General features: G+C 43.1%; 1 protein-coding gene across 1 annotated transcript in view; it reads right to left on the bottom strand.

The window, feature by feature from the left end:
* Window positions 1–17,183, bottom strand: part of CFAP46 (cilia and flagella associated protein 46) — a 62,560-nt gene extending 45,377 nt beyond the window's left edge. The window contains exons 1-13 of the mRNA XM_064139940.1: window positions 16,902–17,183; window positions 15,820–15,944; window positions 14,581–14,712; window positions 14,423–14,487; window positions 13,749–13,913; window positions 11,015–11,138; window positions 10,464–10,558; window positions 9,310–9,417; window positions 8,253–8,352; window positions 6,684–6,782; window positions 4,169–4,359; window positions 1,569–1,797; window positions 194–314 (exon numbers count right to left, since the gene is read on the bottom strand). Coding sequence (XP_063996010.1) covers window positions 194–314; window positions 1,569–1,797; window positions 4,169–4,359; window positions 6,684–6,782; window positions 8,253–8,352; window positions 9,310–9,417; window positions 10,464–10,558; window positions 11,015–11,138; window positions 13,749–13,913; window positions 14,423–14,487; window positions 14,581–14,712; window positions 15,820–15,944; window positions 16,902–16,950 — 1,603 coding nt within the window. The 5' untranslated portion in view covers window positions 16,951–17,183. The remainder of the gene's footprint in view (window positions 1–193; window positions 315–1,568; window positions 1,798–4,168; window positions 4,360–6,683; window positions 6,783–8,252; window positions 8,353–9,309; window positions 9,418–10,463; window positions 10,559–11,014; window positions 11,139–13,748; window positions 13,914–14,422; window positions 14,488–14,580; window positions 14,713–15,819; window positions 15,945–16,901) is intronic.
* Window positions 17,184–17,463: the final 280 nt, after the last annotated feature.

The following is a 17,463-nucleotide window of genomic DNA, read 5'->3' as shown; positions in this document are numbered from 1 at the left end:
AGCATTTCCTCTTCCGGTGCCACAGCATAAATCATAGATGCCTAATGAAGTCAACAGGAGCTTTGTCATGGAATTCAGCACCTGTATTGCAACACTCTTTACATGATGCCATAAGACACTTTCTCCAACCCATAAGACTGCAAAGCAGTTAAAGTCGAGTGTAATAACTTTTACTTACACACACATACCCTACCTTTAGCTTCATTCTCACTGTCCAGGACTATATGAAACGAATCAGGAGCTAATGCACGACCAGCATTCACCAGAAGGGACCTCCATTTTCGCATGTTACCCTTCTGCTCTCCCTTTTTAGCCTACTTAAACAAAGAACTAATTGGTCTAGGGTTCATTTTGTAAGTATTCCCATGTATACATCTTATTTCCTAAACATAACAGAATGCAGATCAGACCCAGCACTGCAGGTGAGGTCTCAGACTGGAGCAGAGAGGCAGGATTCTCTCCCTCCATCTGCTGCCCACACTGATGGGGATTAGCCGTGGTCACAGCTGGTTCTGGGCTGGGAGTGCATGGTGCTGGCTCATGTGCTTTGCATCCACCAGCGCCTCCAGGTCCTTCTCCACAGTGCTGCTCTAAATCTCTTCATCTTCCAGGCTGTTCTGATACCAGGGCTTGACCTGACCCACATGCAGTACCCTTCTTTAACCTCACACTGGCCTGTTTCTCTAGCTATTTGGCCACTGCTCCCCTATCAGTTAAAACACTGTTCCATGCAATGAAATCTTAACTGTTGATAATTAAAGTTTCTTTTTGTTGATGTTTCTGCTACTGAATCACTTCCTCTCCCCCCCAGGAAATAAGCTTCGAACAGGATAGAAAAACATCCTCTATCACCATCTTCAGAGCACAGTCACCACAGAAACAAATCACAGAATTTTTCAAGGCAACCAAACAATGCCAGTTTGTTGCAAGCAAGCTGTGCTAGTTTGAAGCAAGCTGGAATGTTTTGGTAAAAGAACTAGATAATGGGCAGTGAAATGAAAACAATTGATGTCAACTTCTCTCACAGTCTCGCTGAGAACTCTGGGAAGAAGAAAGACTTTTTCTCCATTTTTGTTTCTCACTCTTGCTTTTGCCTTAGACCTGGTCACATCTCATTAACCCTGCTCCTACTAACCTTGCTCCCTAACCTCTTGGCTGCACCTCTTTTCTTCCTGAGAACTGGGGTAAGGTTGAGAGGGCCAGGGGGAGGTGTTGGGGTGGTTTGAAAGCCCCTCCTGGGGACTCAGGTTTCTGGGAGGGGAGTTGTGCTTTTATATTGTTTATCCTTTGTATATTTCTGTATATAACTGTATATAACTGTATATATTGTAAATAGCTGCTTGTAAATTCTGCTAGCTGTAAATAAATTGCTTCATCTATATTCCCAGGGTCCGTCTGAGTTAGCTGGGGCAAATACAAAGTGTGGGAGGGGCGGGGTAACCCCCAAACCATCACACAAGCTTATGATGGTTTTGCTAATACACAGTTCTATGCAACCACTTGCTTTCCCCTGCCAGAGTTTGGTAAGCAAATCTGTTTCAGCTACTGACCTTATTCTCGGGGATTACCTGCTCAATCATCACTGCTGCCTGATCCTCTGGACGCTCAGGTGTATTACGCAGCGCAGTGCACAGACGAAGGCGGTTAAAAGTCAGTCTCAGATACTCCTGGTGCTGCCCCTTTTTGTCTAAATGCATAGCCTTTTGCACATGTTCCATAGCAGCCTCCATTCTGTCTCCATCTTCTTCAATACGAGCTATTTCCATATGAACTTGGCATCGGAACAAAATCATCATGCTAAGGAATATGAACTTAGATGTAAAATGTTCGAATTAAGCAAACTACAATTCTTAGACCTAAAAACTATCCAAAGCTGAAACTCAGCAATCAGAAGTGATTCCAGTATGAAAAGCGACATTCCCTTTTTAACTTACTTGTCTCTCATTTTCACTACCATGCCTTTTGAATTAAATGGCTTCAAAAGTTTAACTTGACTTAATTTCATTGACCCTGCAGGAGAAGACACAGCCATGAGGAAGCAGCACACCTTGCAGACTAACTCAGAGAAAAAGTGCCATGACTGACCTTTGGCTTAAACATCACAGCCACACATGCTGATAGCACACACTCTGCAGGGAGAGTGTAAGAACTGCTTTAATAACAGTACAGCAATGCAGCAGTTTCTGTACATGTGCATGCCTCCTTCTCCAGGCTTCTCTTTCCTCTTTGTGCAGATAGAAAAAGGGCACTTTACAAAATGCAGAAAATATATTCCTCACCTGCCTCTGTAACACCTTCAGCAGAAACCAGTCACTGTTGTGCTCAAACCACAGACCATGTCCATTACAGCCAGCTTTGCTACCACAGTTACCATCTCCGTGCTTAGCAGTCAGCCTACCTGATGGTCCAAATTTAACTAAGTAGCATATAGTTAGGTTTACTTGTTCCATTCTAACAAAAAATGCAAAGCTACTTAGGTGCTTACATGCAGCCTAAGAGCAAACAGAAGAGCACATCTAAAAAACCTACACAATTTCTGAACACATTAACTTTTCAGTTTAAAAGCATCACCGAAGAGACAGTAACAGTGTCTTACTCTGTGTGCCAGCAGGACAAGGGAGGTTATTCTTCCCCTGTACTGAACACTGGCCAGGCCACACCTTGAGTACTCTGTCCAGTTCTGGGCTCCTCAATTCAGGAGAGATGTTGAGGTGCTGGAAAGTGTCCAGAGAAGGGCAACAAAGCTGATGAGGAGAGGCTGAGGGAGCTGGGGTTGTTTAGCCTGGAGAAAAGGAGGCTCAGGGGGGACCTCATTGCTGTCTACAAGTACCTGAAGGGAGGTTGTAGCCAGGTGGAGGGTGGCCTCTTCTCCCAAGCAACCAGCAACAGAACAAGGGGACACAGTCTCAAGCTGTGCCTGGGGAAGTATAGGCTGGATGTTAGGAGGAAGTTGTTGGTAGAGAGAGTGATTGGCATTGGAATGGGCTGCCCAGGGAGGTGGTGGAGTCACCAACCCTGAAGGTGTTCAAGAAAAGACTGGATGAGGCACCTAGTGCCATGGTCTAGATGATTGGATGGGGCTGGGTGCTAGGTTGGACTGGATGATCTTGGAGGTCTCTTCCAACCAGGTTGATTCCATGATTCTATGATTCTAAAAATGCTGGGGAGGAACTTTTCGGGATATCAGGAGTGACAGGACTAAGGGGAATGAAGCAAAGCTGGAGATGGCTACGTTCAGTCTGGATGTGAGGAAGAAGTTGTTGAGCATGGGAGTGGTGAGACTCTGGAATGGGTTGCCCAGGGAGGTGGTTGAGGCCCCATGGCTGGAGGTGTTTAAGGCCAGGCTGGATGGGGCTCTGGCCAGCTTGATCTAGAGTAGGGTGTCCCTACTCACGGCAGGGGGGTTGGAACTAGATGATCCTTGTGGTCCCTTCCAATCCTGACTGATTCTATGATTCTATGAACTTTATTCCACTTCTCCCTGCCCAACTTTCCAGCCTGTCCAAATCTGGTTGAATGGCAGCATAACCCTCCAGTGTGTCAGCCACTATGACCAGTTTTGTGTCATCAGCAAACTTGCTGACAGCGCACTCTGTGCCCTCATTCAGGTTACTCATGAATATATTGAATAGAACTGGTCCCAGTACTGACCCCTGAGAAACTCCACTGGTTACAGGCCTCCAACTAGATTCTGTCCCATTGACCACAGCTCTCTGTCTTATTTCTGTCAACCAGTTCACGTTCACCTCACTAACAGATCACCCAGCCCACATTGCCTCAGTGGCTATGAGGATGCTGTGGGAGAGTGTCAGATGCCTCACTGAAATCAAGATAAACCGCATTCACTGCTATACCATCATCTAGCACCTGGTTACATCCTCATAAAAGGCTGTCAGTTGGTCAAACATGACTTGCCCTTGGTAATAAAAACATGTTGACTACCTCTAATGACCCTCTTGTCCAAACCAGTGCTGAGGATAAGCTGCTCCGTTACCTTTCCGGGGATGGAGGTGAGGCTAACTGGTCTATAAACGTATGCAATATGCAGACATCAATTCATTAAAAGCTAGTGGCAAATTTTCCAAGGCACACCATCATAAAGCTTGAGCTTTTAAATGAGCTTGATGCTCAGCCATCAGACCTCTCCAAGGAACAAGGGAAAAATTACCTGTCAATCCCTTCAAGCACATCAGCAACCGCAATCAATGGTGTCCGCACATGCTGACGCAAATTATGCTGCAGCAATGGTAAGCACAGATTCCACTGGGTTGTACAAACCACCTGAATCACACCAGGATCTCCCAACTGAACTGCACGTTTTAAGGTCAACTCAAGATTTTTTATCACTTCCAGCTGAGCCTACACAAATGAAAGATTAATCAGCACACAGAGTTAAAAATTCTTACGTGTTCCTCCGGTTTTTAATCTTAAGCCTGTTTCCAACAGGATGCAGTCCCTCAGCCAGCAGACTCAGCAAATTTATTTATTTTTAAAAAGTATTTCTTAATAAAAAATGCTGTTTGTTTTTTTTTTAAATAGGCATTGATAGCTAGGGAATATTTATTTTAGCCACTCCAAACTGCTACTATGTATTTCAGGCAAGTGAGAAAGGGGTTTTTTTGTTCGTCTGTTTTGTACACTAAGCTGCAAATCAAGTACAGAAGAAAAAAAAACAGTATTATGAATGAGATTTTGGGATATGCCATACTGTCAATTGAATTTGGTTCCTATTTAATCTAAAAGAAAATATTTCCCTGCAGTAACAGCCACACACTAATGATTAAGTTATGCAATAAAACAAATAAAAGAAAAAATCAAACAAAAAACTTTCCCAACTGCATGCACCGTGGTTGGAATATTGATAAATACCTAAATATCTAAATATCCTGTTCTTTCATTATTTTCTATTAGTAATTTCATATGATGAGTCATTTATGATTTTTTTTTCTGAAGGTGACTGGAATTTCTGAACTCCAGAATGAGAACAGTCAGAGATGGGAGTAAGTCCATGCACTAGTACTATCCATTTCCATGAATCACATTCACACAAGTGTAGCAATTTTAGGTGCCTCTACTAGCTATGCTGAGTTGCTCACTGTAAGCATCTACCTAATCCTACTGATAATATTGACCTAGGCTTCTGCTTGCAGAGGGGCAATAGTCATTTCTGTCCTCCAGTGATGAGTAGCCTGTGGCCTCAAACTGCGACAGATGGTCTGAATTATAACTGCCTCAACTGACTACAAAGATCCGAAAATCCTGCCCCGAGTGACAATTTAACAGGAATAGTATGCACTTCCCTGGACTTGTATCAATTCACCCATGCAGTAACACTTGAGTTGGACACAGTGACCTTAGGGGTCCCTTTCAGTTTGAGATACTCTATGAAACCACTTTCCATCAAGGTAAAACTAGTGACTTGGCAGCCCTGATTCCCCAGGGATCAGTGCTGGGCCCTGTTCCGTTCATTATTTTCATTAATGATCTGGACGAGGGGATTGAGTCCAGCAGCAGTAAGTTTGCAGATGACACCAACCTAGGAGCAGCTGTGGATCTGCTGGAGGGTAGGAGAGCCCTGCAGAGGGACCTAGACAGGCTGGATAGGTGGGCAGAAGCCAATGGGATGAGATTTAACAAGGCCAAGTGCAGGGTTCTGCACTTTGGCCACAACAACCCCAAGCAGCACTGCAGCCTGGGGACAGAGTGGCTGAGAGCAGCCAGGAAGAAAGGGCCCTGGGGGTGCTGGTAGACAGTAGGCTGAACTTGAGCCAGCAGTGTGCCCAGGTGGCCAAGACAGCCAATGGCATCCTGGGCTGGCTCAGGAATACTGTGGCTAGTAGGACAAAGGAGGTTATTCTTCTCCTGTACTCAACACTGGTCAGGCCACCCCTTGAGTGCTGTGTCCAGTTCTGGGCTCCTCAATTCAGGAGAGATGTTGAGGTGCTGGAAAGTGTCCAGAGAAGGTGTCCAGCTGGTGAGAGGCCTGGAACACAAACCCTGTGAGGAGAGGCTGAGGGAGCTGGGGTTGTTTAGCCTGGAGAAGAGGAGGCTCAGGGGTGACCTCGTTGCTGTCTACAAGTACCTGAAGGGAGGTTGTAGCCAGGTGGGGTTGGTCTTTTCTCCCAGGCAACCAGCAACAGAACATGGGGACACAGTCTCAAGTTGTGCCAGGGCAGGTCTAGGCTGGATGTCAGGAGGAAGTTGTTGGCAGAGAGAGTGACTGGCATTGGAATGGGCTGCCCAGGGAGGTGGTGGAGTCACCAACCCTGAAGGTGTTCAAGAAAAGCCTGGATGAGGCACTTAGTGTCATGGTCTGGTTGACTGGCTAGGGCTGGGTGCTAGGTTGGACTGGATGATCTTGGAGATCTGTTCCAACCTGGCTGATTCTATTCTATGAAAAGAGGAAAACAAGAACACACCACCTTTGTGTGCCTCAGTGATACCATCTTTACTCTTGGGGAGTAGCACATAATGAACCTTTGTAGTCAAACAGGAGATCTAAGAGAGGAACATGCCAAGTCCTCCTTACTTTTCTCCATTTTCTTCTTGGCAGCCAAAGTAGAAAGAATATAGAAGTTTGAAAGAGTTCCTGATCAGTGTACTGCAGTGAAAAAACAGAAGTCCAATGCAATTTTCCATGTTTAACAAATTGAAACTTGTTCTCTCAAAGTTAAAGAACTTACCTCAACAACTCCTCTGGTGTAAGTCCTAATTGTGGTGTCCATTTTTTGTATTTCATATTCACTTTCCAGGCATTGTATTTCAATAAGTTTCCCTTTCTCCTGTGACATATTAATATACAACATTCCAATGTAAATAATTAAAACAATATTAAAATTAAACCCATGCAATTTCAGCAGTGCAGCACTGTACCTTCTCCCTGAGAGCCCCACTGTGCTAGTTAATTTAAGGAAGCAATAGAAAGGGGGTAAAATTTGTCATTGGAACACCAGTCACTTTGTACTAAACTGAAGCCGCAAAACTACTTGGATTTTTAAAGTTGTTCACTGCCAGACTTTGCAGTAATGAAACCAGAGTGCATTTGGTTTTCCCCATGCTGTAATTTAATTTCAATTCTGGTGGATTTTTGTACAATGTTTTTATTAAAGGATTCATCTTGATGAGTAGTGCAAGTTTTAAGTGAAGGGAGATGTTAGATTACCTCAGGAAAGATTTGGCTGTTAAAGCACAGAAATTAAATGTAGAGATGATCTAAAATACTTTGTATTTGGTTTCGTGTGCTGCAGTAGGGAAAGCTGTCCAGCACCTCCATTCCTCATACACTGTGCACTATTAGCAGATCCCCAAGACTGGAAAAAGAGGTGAGATCACGAAAAACTCAGATGAATGCAGAACTGCCACTGGCATGGAAGGAGAAATGCGCAGAGATATAGAACTCATGCTGTGGCTGAGATATCTGTCAGTATTTGGCAAAAGCCAAGGAAATGCAACTTGATAGAGATGTCTCTCACTCTGCCAGGAAGAGGTCAACACCAAAACCATGCTAAGCAATCTGAAGGTGGTCACTGACTCCAAGGGAGAAGAGAAAGCTGAGACAGCAAGGCTTCTCTACTGCTGCCACAGAAGGGGCACTTGCCATTCATGTCTGTACCAATCTCAAATTAAATCCTTGTAAGTCTTTGACCTAAGGGATTTAAACACACCTTCCAGCACAACGCTATGGAATTAATTTTAGACTTGCAGGAAGTTCTCAGAAAAATATGGCCCTGAAGCAGGCACCAGGAATAAAGACACTTCAGTGGGGATACACAAAATTTCAATTTAAAACAAAATTAAATGACTGAAAGGCCCAGTTATTAGGGAGACCACACAATTTGTTTTTTATCTATGACTATCCCTACAGTAACACTGTAAGTAAAATACTACAGAGGAGTAAAAACTATTAAATGCTAGTAAATTACAAACCAAATACAAACTTGCAAGCATTTACTTCCAATCAAATTACTCCACAGATAACACGAGAAAAAACACCAGCACAAATTTACTGTCAAAACTAACTGCATTGCTAATTACCCTGTTCCAGCCATAGCCTACCTGCTAACCTTGCACCTTCTTTCTAGTTCAGGTATAGATCACTTATTCAAGTGGTTGTTTCTATCAATGATTATATAAACATTACAGACATGGAATGAAGATCCCAGAACCATCAGTACTATTTTGGAAGTATAATCACAATGGGGAAGGGGATATATTGAAAAAGGAGATCAATCATAATGAATATGAATACTTACAGTAATCTCAGCTCTCTTCAAATCAAGAATACAATCATAGGCAAGCTTCTTGTAATTTACTTTCATACAAAATCGAGCTAACTCCAGAATCAAAGGAATCCTTTAAAAATGTAAAAACATCACTTCAGAGAATATGATATTGGTCTTTCTTGAAATTAGGAAAATACCATATAAGTAATTTTATGCAATGTATCCAAAAAATTAACTTTTTTTTGAATGTTAAAATAAATTATGCTGGTAATGCTTACAGAAACACTTGGCTACATGAAAAAATACAGGAGTTCCTCTGTTTATGGGGAATAACTGCTCTAGTTCTACTGCAGTCATGCACCAACCTCTCCTGAAGAACTTAAGAGCATAGAATGAAGGACAGGCATCACAAAGAGGGTGAAATAACAAAGAAAGATTGTGGGTAATCGTGTAAACACCATGCAGTCAGCTGGCACACAAAACGAGCAAATCTATTGATGAGTTACTTAGGAACAAAGATCAGAACACACACAGTTGAAGACTGTTGTAAATGTTTAGAACTATGCCACTGAGAGAATGAGCCTAAGGTACTGCCTGGAACAGAAGTCTGAGACACTTCAATATCATGAAAACCAGAAGATTGATGTTAACAAGGGAAAATGCAATTCTACTTCTATGTGTAACAGCTGTGACATAGCCACTGGACTAGAACTCAAAATTATGCTGAAGAACTGAGGAGAGCTGCAAGAAAAAGTAAAAAGTGGCTAAAGTCTGAAAAGTACTTGTCAATTCTAGTACCTTTTAAAAAATCACATCACCAAGAAAGGGTTGTAGAAAGAGCTAGCCATGCTATATAAACAGCTAGATAGAAGAAGACATTTAACCTTGGTTTCTTTATGAAAGCTTCTTCAATAAGACCTTTCTGTTTTTTTTTTAATAATGTGACTTAAGCACTACCTCAACCAAACTATCACAAATAAATACAAGTTCACTTTCTTCAAGGTCAACGGGAATTTTCACAGATATCAGTGGAAGCAGCATCAGTTTCAGCAGCACCTTTCATAGGCCTCTGACAAGTAAAACTCACTTCAAAGTGAGAACAGATGCTGGAGGTACCTCATATTGTTTCAAAAGTACATACAAAGAATTCAGATTTTCAGCGGCATCACTTGGAAACTCATTTGTGTCCCACTGCCTGCAACAGATCAGAAATTGATCAGAATTTGTCACAATAAATACTGAAAAAGTGAAACAACTCTCCTAACTTTAGAATGTGTGTCTCTAAGTCAAATGTATCAGCAGGACACCTGGATTTGGAAATGGCAAAGACGACAAATAAATTCCAAATCAAGGCAATAAGACCTACTTCAGTATGCCAAGTTACTCAGAGACAGACAGATATTAAGAAAAGAACACTCCACATAAAAAATTAGTATTTCAGATAGTGAATTTTATTCCAGAAGCATAGAAAAATGCTGAAATAACAAAGCTGGAGGTGGGTAGGTTCAGCCTGGAATTGAGGAGGAAGTTGTTCAGCATGAGAGTGGTGAGAGGCTGGAATGGGTTGCCCAGGGAGGTGGTTGAGGCCCCATCCCTGGAGGTGTTTCAGGCCAGGCTGGCTGAGGCTGTGGGCAGCCTGCTCTAGGGTAGGGTGTCCCTGGGCATGGCAGGGGGGTTGGAACTGCTGCTCCTTGTGGTTCCTTTCAACCCTGACTGATTCTATGAAAAATGGTGTGTAGAACTCCTTTCCTATGTCAGCATAAACTAACTCACTATTACTAAGATAATAATTTACACTTCTAAAATGGGGAAGTGTTGAGACATTCAAAAAATATTTTTTTAATAAAGTCTGATTTTCAAAATTATTCTATGGCTTCAATTTTTTTAGAAAGTAATATGCTTTCTATCCTTGTGATTTCTCCACTTTATCTTGACTCTCTCATACATGGCTTGTGTACCAAACTGCAACCCGCTGGACACGAAAACGACCTTCAATCTCTTCACTTCTTCCCACCAGTAATATCTGTACAATGCTCCCTGAGAACTGTCTCACTTTGTGGCTGAGCCTGGTCTCTAGGCAGGTCTGGCAGTTATTACCTAAACTGCCACTACAGTTTTCTTTTTGAGAAACCAGTCTTTGCAGGAGATTCTCCTGCTGGTATAGAGGATACCAGAGCCTGACCCTGCCTCTGTAATATCAAGTAACAAAGTAGAGGCTCAAAGGGATGTTTTAATACTTACGATTTTAACGTCTGCATCTTATAAATAACTGAAAAATGGATGGAATGCTCTATCTCTTTCTCTACCTGGGAAATGTCTATTAGTTTGTGATACACCTACAAAATAAAAAAAATATTAATTGATGAAATAAGAAAACAAAGGACAAACAATATACAGGGCTACAATAAAGCAGGTAAGTTGACTGTAGGCTTTTTCATGGGCTTTGAGGACACTGAGGCTACTACAACAATCTGTGTTGGTCAGCATAGATACCATAAAGATCACCTAGTAGAGATATTATTAATCTTCACCTAGCGAGGACCAGAAATATTAGCAGAAATCTAAGCATGGAACTAACATCTGGGTTGCAATTCTAATGAATGCATTTTAACAACATGTTAGATATAGAAACTGTAAAAACATAAAGAAACTGGACAAATCTCTGCCTATCTACTGCATTGTTTCACAGCCCACAGCACTTAAATGAAGGAAACAACACCTAACAGTTGTAACTGTGATCTAATGAAGCACACAGAAGGCTTCTGTCTTACAGGGAGTTTAAAATGGCTTACCATTAGAGAAAATAATCGAGAATATTTATCTGGAACATTTTCTTTAATAAAGGTTGCTGCAGTAAGCAAAAACTCTTCTGCATCTTTCAGTTTTGAAGCATCAAGGAAACATTCCAGTAAATTTCTACAGATCAAAGAAATATTAGTTAATGCTTTCTGAAATAAATGTTATCTATATTTTTTCAAGAGACTCTTTATATTCAAAGTACCACTCATAAATGCAGTACAAGCCATTAGTGCTACAAAACACTAGTAGTAACTATTAGTACTGTTACTGCTGTTGTTATTATTGTTGACATTATTATTTATTACTATTACTTAAATACAGATGGCCCTTGGAGGTCCCTTCCAACCTAAACCATTCTAGGATTCTATGCAAGCAAAAACATGCTGCAATTACTTTTGTAACAGAAACGCACGGTGTGTGCTTGCTTGTTCTCATCAATAGCTCAGAAGTATGCTTGGTACAAAAAACCTGTGCAGCATATCATGGATAACCTTTAGCATGCCGTATGGAATAGTCCATTACTTTTAATTTTCCTCCAGTTTCAGCTCCTAAAGAAAACTCTGCATAGCAATAAAACCATCAGTCACCCACCGAAGAAATAGCTCAAAACACCTCTGGGAAAAGGTTTTCTGACCCTGAAAAATTACATGGATGCTCTTTACTTTTCACGTGTGTGTTGGTTTAAGCTGACTGGCCCCACTAGGAGGGACAAGGGACAGGGGATGCTGCAATGGGGCTGCCATTCCCGCAGAGTGGCACTGGGCAACAGAGCAGGCTGCATCATATATTGTACACCATGCTCAGATTCTGCTCAGTGTATGACAGGAAAGGGATCGCCCGGGGTCACATTTCTGTCCTGGGATTTTTGTGTTTCTGGGCTGAGGTTCATTCCTTTCTGTCCTGGTTTCAGTCTGCACGTGGTGGCAGAGGTTTCTCGCAGTGTTGTGCACACTGGTACCTTTTCTCCAGGTTGGTTTTTCTGTTGTTTGGTTTTTTTTTCCCTTTGTGTAACCTGATATTCCTGCAACAAAGCAGTAAATTGTTCTTATCTCAGCTGACATTTTGGCTTTTCCCAGCTCTTTTTCCTCCTTGCCCACCCAGGGGATGCAGGGGAAAGGAGAAAACTCTTCTCTAACTGGACTGCCAGAACTCAACTGCCAGCTGACTTAAAACCAAGACAACGTAAAATGGTTTCTCTCAGTGGAGACAGCTTAAAAGGTATTGAGAGTGATGCCCCATTTATTAGCCATTATTATAGAAGTATTATAAAATAACATAAGAATGTATAAAACAATACAAGAACACATAAGTGCATAACAGTAATGGCAGTGCACTGGGTTGACTTTGTATTTTTTTCCTTTTCATAACTTTGGAGCTCATGTTTTGCATGAGGGGTTAAAAGAAGGCCTATTTCATTTAATGTAAAACATTAGGCCAAGCAGTATATCCAGATTAGCAGGGACAGCCTTCAATTTCGTATTGAAGGAAACTGGATATAATGCTAAAGGAAAAAGCCTGATCTAAACAAATTGTATTGATGACCATGTAGTACCAAATTGTACATTAATGCCCGACACATAAAAATTACATCACTACTGAGGACAACTTATCTCTCTATTCTCATTCCAGTATTTGCAACACAAATACTTATTTTGCTCATTGATTTTTCATACAGTTTTATTTCAACATACAGTTACAGGTTAACAAGAAAGATAATGTAGGTCAATATATATAAAGTCTTTGTTGAATCAGCCACGTTGGAAGAGACCTCCAAGCCCATCCAGTCCAAGCTGTCACCCAGCCCTGTCCAATCAACCAGACCATGGCACCAAGTGCCTCATCCAGTCTTCTCTTGAACTCCTCCAGGGACGGCAACTGCACCACCTCCCTGGGCAGCCCATTCCAGTGCCAATCACTCTCTCTGCCAACAACTTCCTCCTAGCATCCAGCCTAGACCTGCCCTGGCACAACTTGAGACTGTGTCCCCTTGTTCTGTTGCTGGGTGCCTGGCAGCAGAACCCAACCCCCACCTGGCTACAGCCTCCCTTCAGGTAGTTGTAGACAGCAATGAGGTCCCCCCTGAGCCTCCTCTTCTCTAGGCTGCACACCCCCAGCTCCCTCAGCCTCTCCTCACAGGGCTGTGTTCTAGACCTCTCATCAGCTTCATTGCCCTTCCCTGGACACATTCCAGTATCTCAACATCTCTCTTGAATTGAGGAGCCCAGAACTGGACACAGTACTCAAGGTGTAATAATAATTCCTTTCTTCCATAGTGAAGGAAGAAATTAGAAGGTATCCTGACTACACTTGTGTAACCTAACCAGGCTTTTTGTTCAAGCATCAGAGGACAGAAGGATCTTTGTTTATCTCTTTAAAGGTTATGTTTCTTTACCTGAAGAAAACAGTTCTAAAAGAAAACAGGAGTTTGTCTTTCTCCTCACTGTAAGGGGCTGTGCATATGCAGTGATTCAAACACTGCATCCAACACGGCTGCGATACTTCAGTTCAGACTGAGGGCCTAGTTGCTTCTGCCACTAAAATTTTAACCTTAAAGTATTAAAATGAATCATCTTAAAAATCCTTTAAAAGTTACAAATTAAGCTTTCCACTACAAATGCATCTATAATGTTACTAGTGAAATCCACGTTACTGACCACTACCTCAGGTGGAAGCAAGTGTACCAGAAGACTGCAGAGTACCCATATGAAAAAATACAACTGAACTTACATCATGAGTTCTGCTCTCCATTCACTGTCTTGTTCTTCAGTTTGGTTTAATGCCTTAACAATCTGAGAAAGACTGGGAATAAGACAATAGCGGAACCCAGGCTTAAGATATGGCCTCACAAGCTGCCAGTAAAGAACTGAGGCATTATATATCAAAAAATAGTATCTGAAAAACAAGAATCAAGAATGTAATATTTCATAGACTTACGTAAACTTAAAATTAAGACCACTTTAGGACACTTCTACAGAGCAAAAACATGAACGCTTCCTTTGCATTTAGGTAAGAACCACCCTGACTTCTAAGAAGTTAGAGCAAAAGAGAACTCTTGCTGCTCCACTCTGCCCAGTTAACTAACCCCTTAAAACAAGCTAACATAGTGCTCTCTTTCTACAGAGCATAAATATAAACGGGGAAGAAACAGTCAAAGATTATGTACCAGTCTTAAAACGGTTGACTCATTCCATCTATTGCAGACTGGTATTTCCATCTTGCTGCAACAGGCACAGCAGTTACAGAAAGGCAGTAACAAAATGGAAGAAAAATGCACAACAGCATAAAAAGAAAGCCAAACAACACAACTCCAGACTATCTAGTGAAATCTGAGACAACTGTGAGAATCTAATTCAGTACCATTTGCTGAGATGTAAAGAGTTAACCCTATCAGTAGGACCTACCTTTGATCAGAAATGGCAAAATCTATTGCCTTCATAAAAAACATCACAAACTTCTCAAACTCTTCCTAGAACAGAGTAACACTTGTTAAAGCAATTTGAATGAAGAAATACTCTTAAAAAAACAGGCTTAACATAATGTAACCTTCATAATTTCTCACCAAATTATCTGTAGAGAGTGGAGTGTGCAACTGGCCTTGGCACAAATAAGCTCTGCCAAGGAACTGGTTCATGGTAAATTTTCCTTTAAAATACATCTGCAGGCAGTCACTGCTCATTTCCAAATATCCCAGCTATGACCAAAAAAAAATTAAAAATGCAACAAATAATTAAGAATTGTTAGTTTTTAAAATGCATGTCCACTCAAAGAGTAACATCTAACTGCATTACCAGTATGCAAATTAGATTCCATAGAGCTGCACATGAGAACTGGTACAGGCCCATTAAGATTTATTAAACTCTAAAGCTAGACTTTTGTCAATCTAAATGTACAGAAAAACCGCTTCTTTACATAGCAAAGCTTCTGAGTCACTCACAGAACCTTTTACAGTGCACAAGTATCTATTTTGTCATTAACAGAATGATTAACTTAAAGGCAAATCATTACCTGAGCACTTTTAAAGCTTTTTTTTTTACATGATACTAGTCTGCAGGATTTTACACAGATGTCAGTGCTGCATCTCAGTTTTCAGGCAACAGATAGAACGAGTGGCTTGCAGCTTGAAAAAAAATAGATGTATCAAAAAAAACTGTCTGCCTGAAATTCCATCATTTGTACCCATGAACATTTTAAATTATTGCAGAACTGATAACCTCTACCACATTTTATAGAAGTCACATCAACAATCTCTCATAATTAGAATGTCATCTCTCCTTCTTTTGCCCAGTATGGACTGTTCACAAACACATTTTCTTCAGTTACAACAAAGCTGTTATACCTGTCTGTAACAAAAGAGAACAGGCATGGCAGACTCCTAGAATGGTGCACATTGCTGAGCTCATACATTACTTCAAATCCGTGGCTGGGACTGGGCTAGAACTCCTTGCTGTTGAAAATGTTCATAATGCATCCAGCAGGAATCTTGCATACATTGTTTGATGAAGGCTGCAGTGGTAGCTGCAGTTTCTGCTCTGTACATATTTTGGACTGTGCATTTATATTACCTTCTGTATCTTGGTTTAACTACAAACCTCACAAACCACCGTTTGCTGAATGACTGTAAAGAAGTGACAATTTCAAGAATGGGTTTTAACTGAAAATGCATGTTTTAAACAAAAACAAGTCCTCCAAAAACAGAGGACTGTATTTTTCACTGGTACTTCTGGGAAAATGTTTAATAGTAACTTTAACAACTGTAAGCACAATGTCGTATGGATGGTTTTGTGCCTAAACTACAAACCTGAATTGCTTGTTCAGCACATAAAACATATAAGTCAGTGCTGAAGTTATCTGATGAGTCGAGCACGGATTTTCCTTGGCTGGCTGATTTGATCAACTCATACGCATTCTCTAAAGCCTCTGCATCTGAAATAAAAAAGGAATAAAGACAGTATCAGATGATGTATGCTTCAAGGTGGACTCGCAGGCATGACTGCAGCACTTCAAATGAACTGTATGGCGTTGTTTCTCCTTCACAGAAACAGATTATGAATATTTAAGTAAAAAAAAAGTCAAATGCTACTGAAAGCCAGTTGTAAAGCAAAACATTAACAAATCTCCTGCAATTTAAAAATGATTACTGTTAGCACACAAGTGAACTGCTTTGAAGGCCTGGTTCACAGCTCCCTGATCTCAGCAGTACTCTGCCCTTCTCTGGACACGTTCCAGCACCTCAACATCCTTCTTAAATTGAGGGGCCCAGAACTGGACACAGTACTCAAGGCGTGGTCCAACAAGCGCTGGGTACAGGGGCAGAATGACTTCCCTAGTCCTGCTGGCTACACTATTCCTGACGCAGGCCAGGATGCCATTGGCTCTCCTGCCCACCTGGGCATACTGCTGCCTCATCTTCAGCTACTATCTACCAGTACCCTCAGGTCCCTCTCAGCCACTCCGTCCCCAGTCTGTAGCCTTGCGTAGGGTTGTTGTAGCCAAAGTGCACAATCTGGCATCTGGACTTGTAACAACTCATGGGACTGAACTGTGCCCACCAGCCCATCCAGCCCATCCAGGTCCCAGCACTGATCCTTGGGGCACACTACTAGTGATGGCTGCCAGCTGGATGTGGCACCGTTCACCACCACGCTCTGGGCCCGGCCCTCCAGCCAGTTCTTAACCCAGCACAGTGCCCCTGTCCAAACCAAGGGCTGCCAGCTTGGCCAGGAGTTTGCGACGGCAGACAGTGCCAAAGGCCTTGCTGAAGTCTGCGTAGACTACATCCGCAGCCTTCCCCACGTCCACCAGGCAGGTCACCTGGCCATAAAGAGATCAAGTTGGTCCCCTCCACCCCTCCTCCACCCTCTCCCTCCACCCCCACCTTACCTCGGCGGCTCTCTGCCGCCAAAAGCCGTTCCCTGACGGCCAGGTCCATGCCACTCGGCTGTGGACGGGGCCTCACCCCGACAGCGGCGGGGCAGCTCTGCGAATCGAGCTGTTGTCCGCTGAGACCTTCCGAGGGCTTCCCTAACAACCGAGAGACAACGAGCTGCCGAGTCGTCCGCCCGGAGACGCGCAGACGGAGCGGCCACAAAGCAGTTCCCCCGCCCCGCTCTCCCACCGCTGTTCTCCGTGTCCGGCGGCCCAGGCTGCCGTTCCCGCCGGGCGCTGCCGTGACCCGCCGGGCGCTGCCGTGACCCGCCGGGCGCTGCCGTTACCGCCGGGCGCTGCCGTGACCCGCCGGGCGCTGCCGTTCCCGCCGGGCGCTGCCGTGACCCGCCGGGCGCTGCCGTGACCCGCCGGGCGCTGCCGTTACCGCCGGGCGCTGCCGTGACCCGCCGGGCGCTGCCGTGACCCGCCGGGCGCTGCCGTTACCGCCGGGCGCTGCCGTGACCCGCCGGGCGCTGCCGTTCCCGCCGGGCGCTGCCGTGACCCGCCGGGCGCTGCC

This window comes from Pogoniulus pusillus, chromosome 3 (genome assembly GCF_015220805.1).
Source record: "Pogoniulus pusillus isolate bPogPus1 chromosome 3, bPogPus1.pri, whole genome shotgun sequence".
NCBI classification, from domain to species: domain Eukaryota; kingdom Metazoa; phylum Chordata; class Aves; order Piciformes; family Lybiidae; genus Pogoniulus; species Pogoniulus pusillus.
This window is presented reverse-complemented; position numbering and strand designations above follow the sequence as displayed.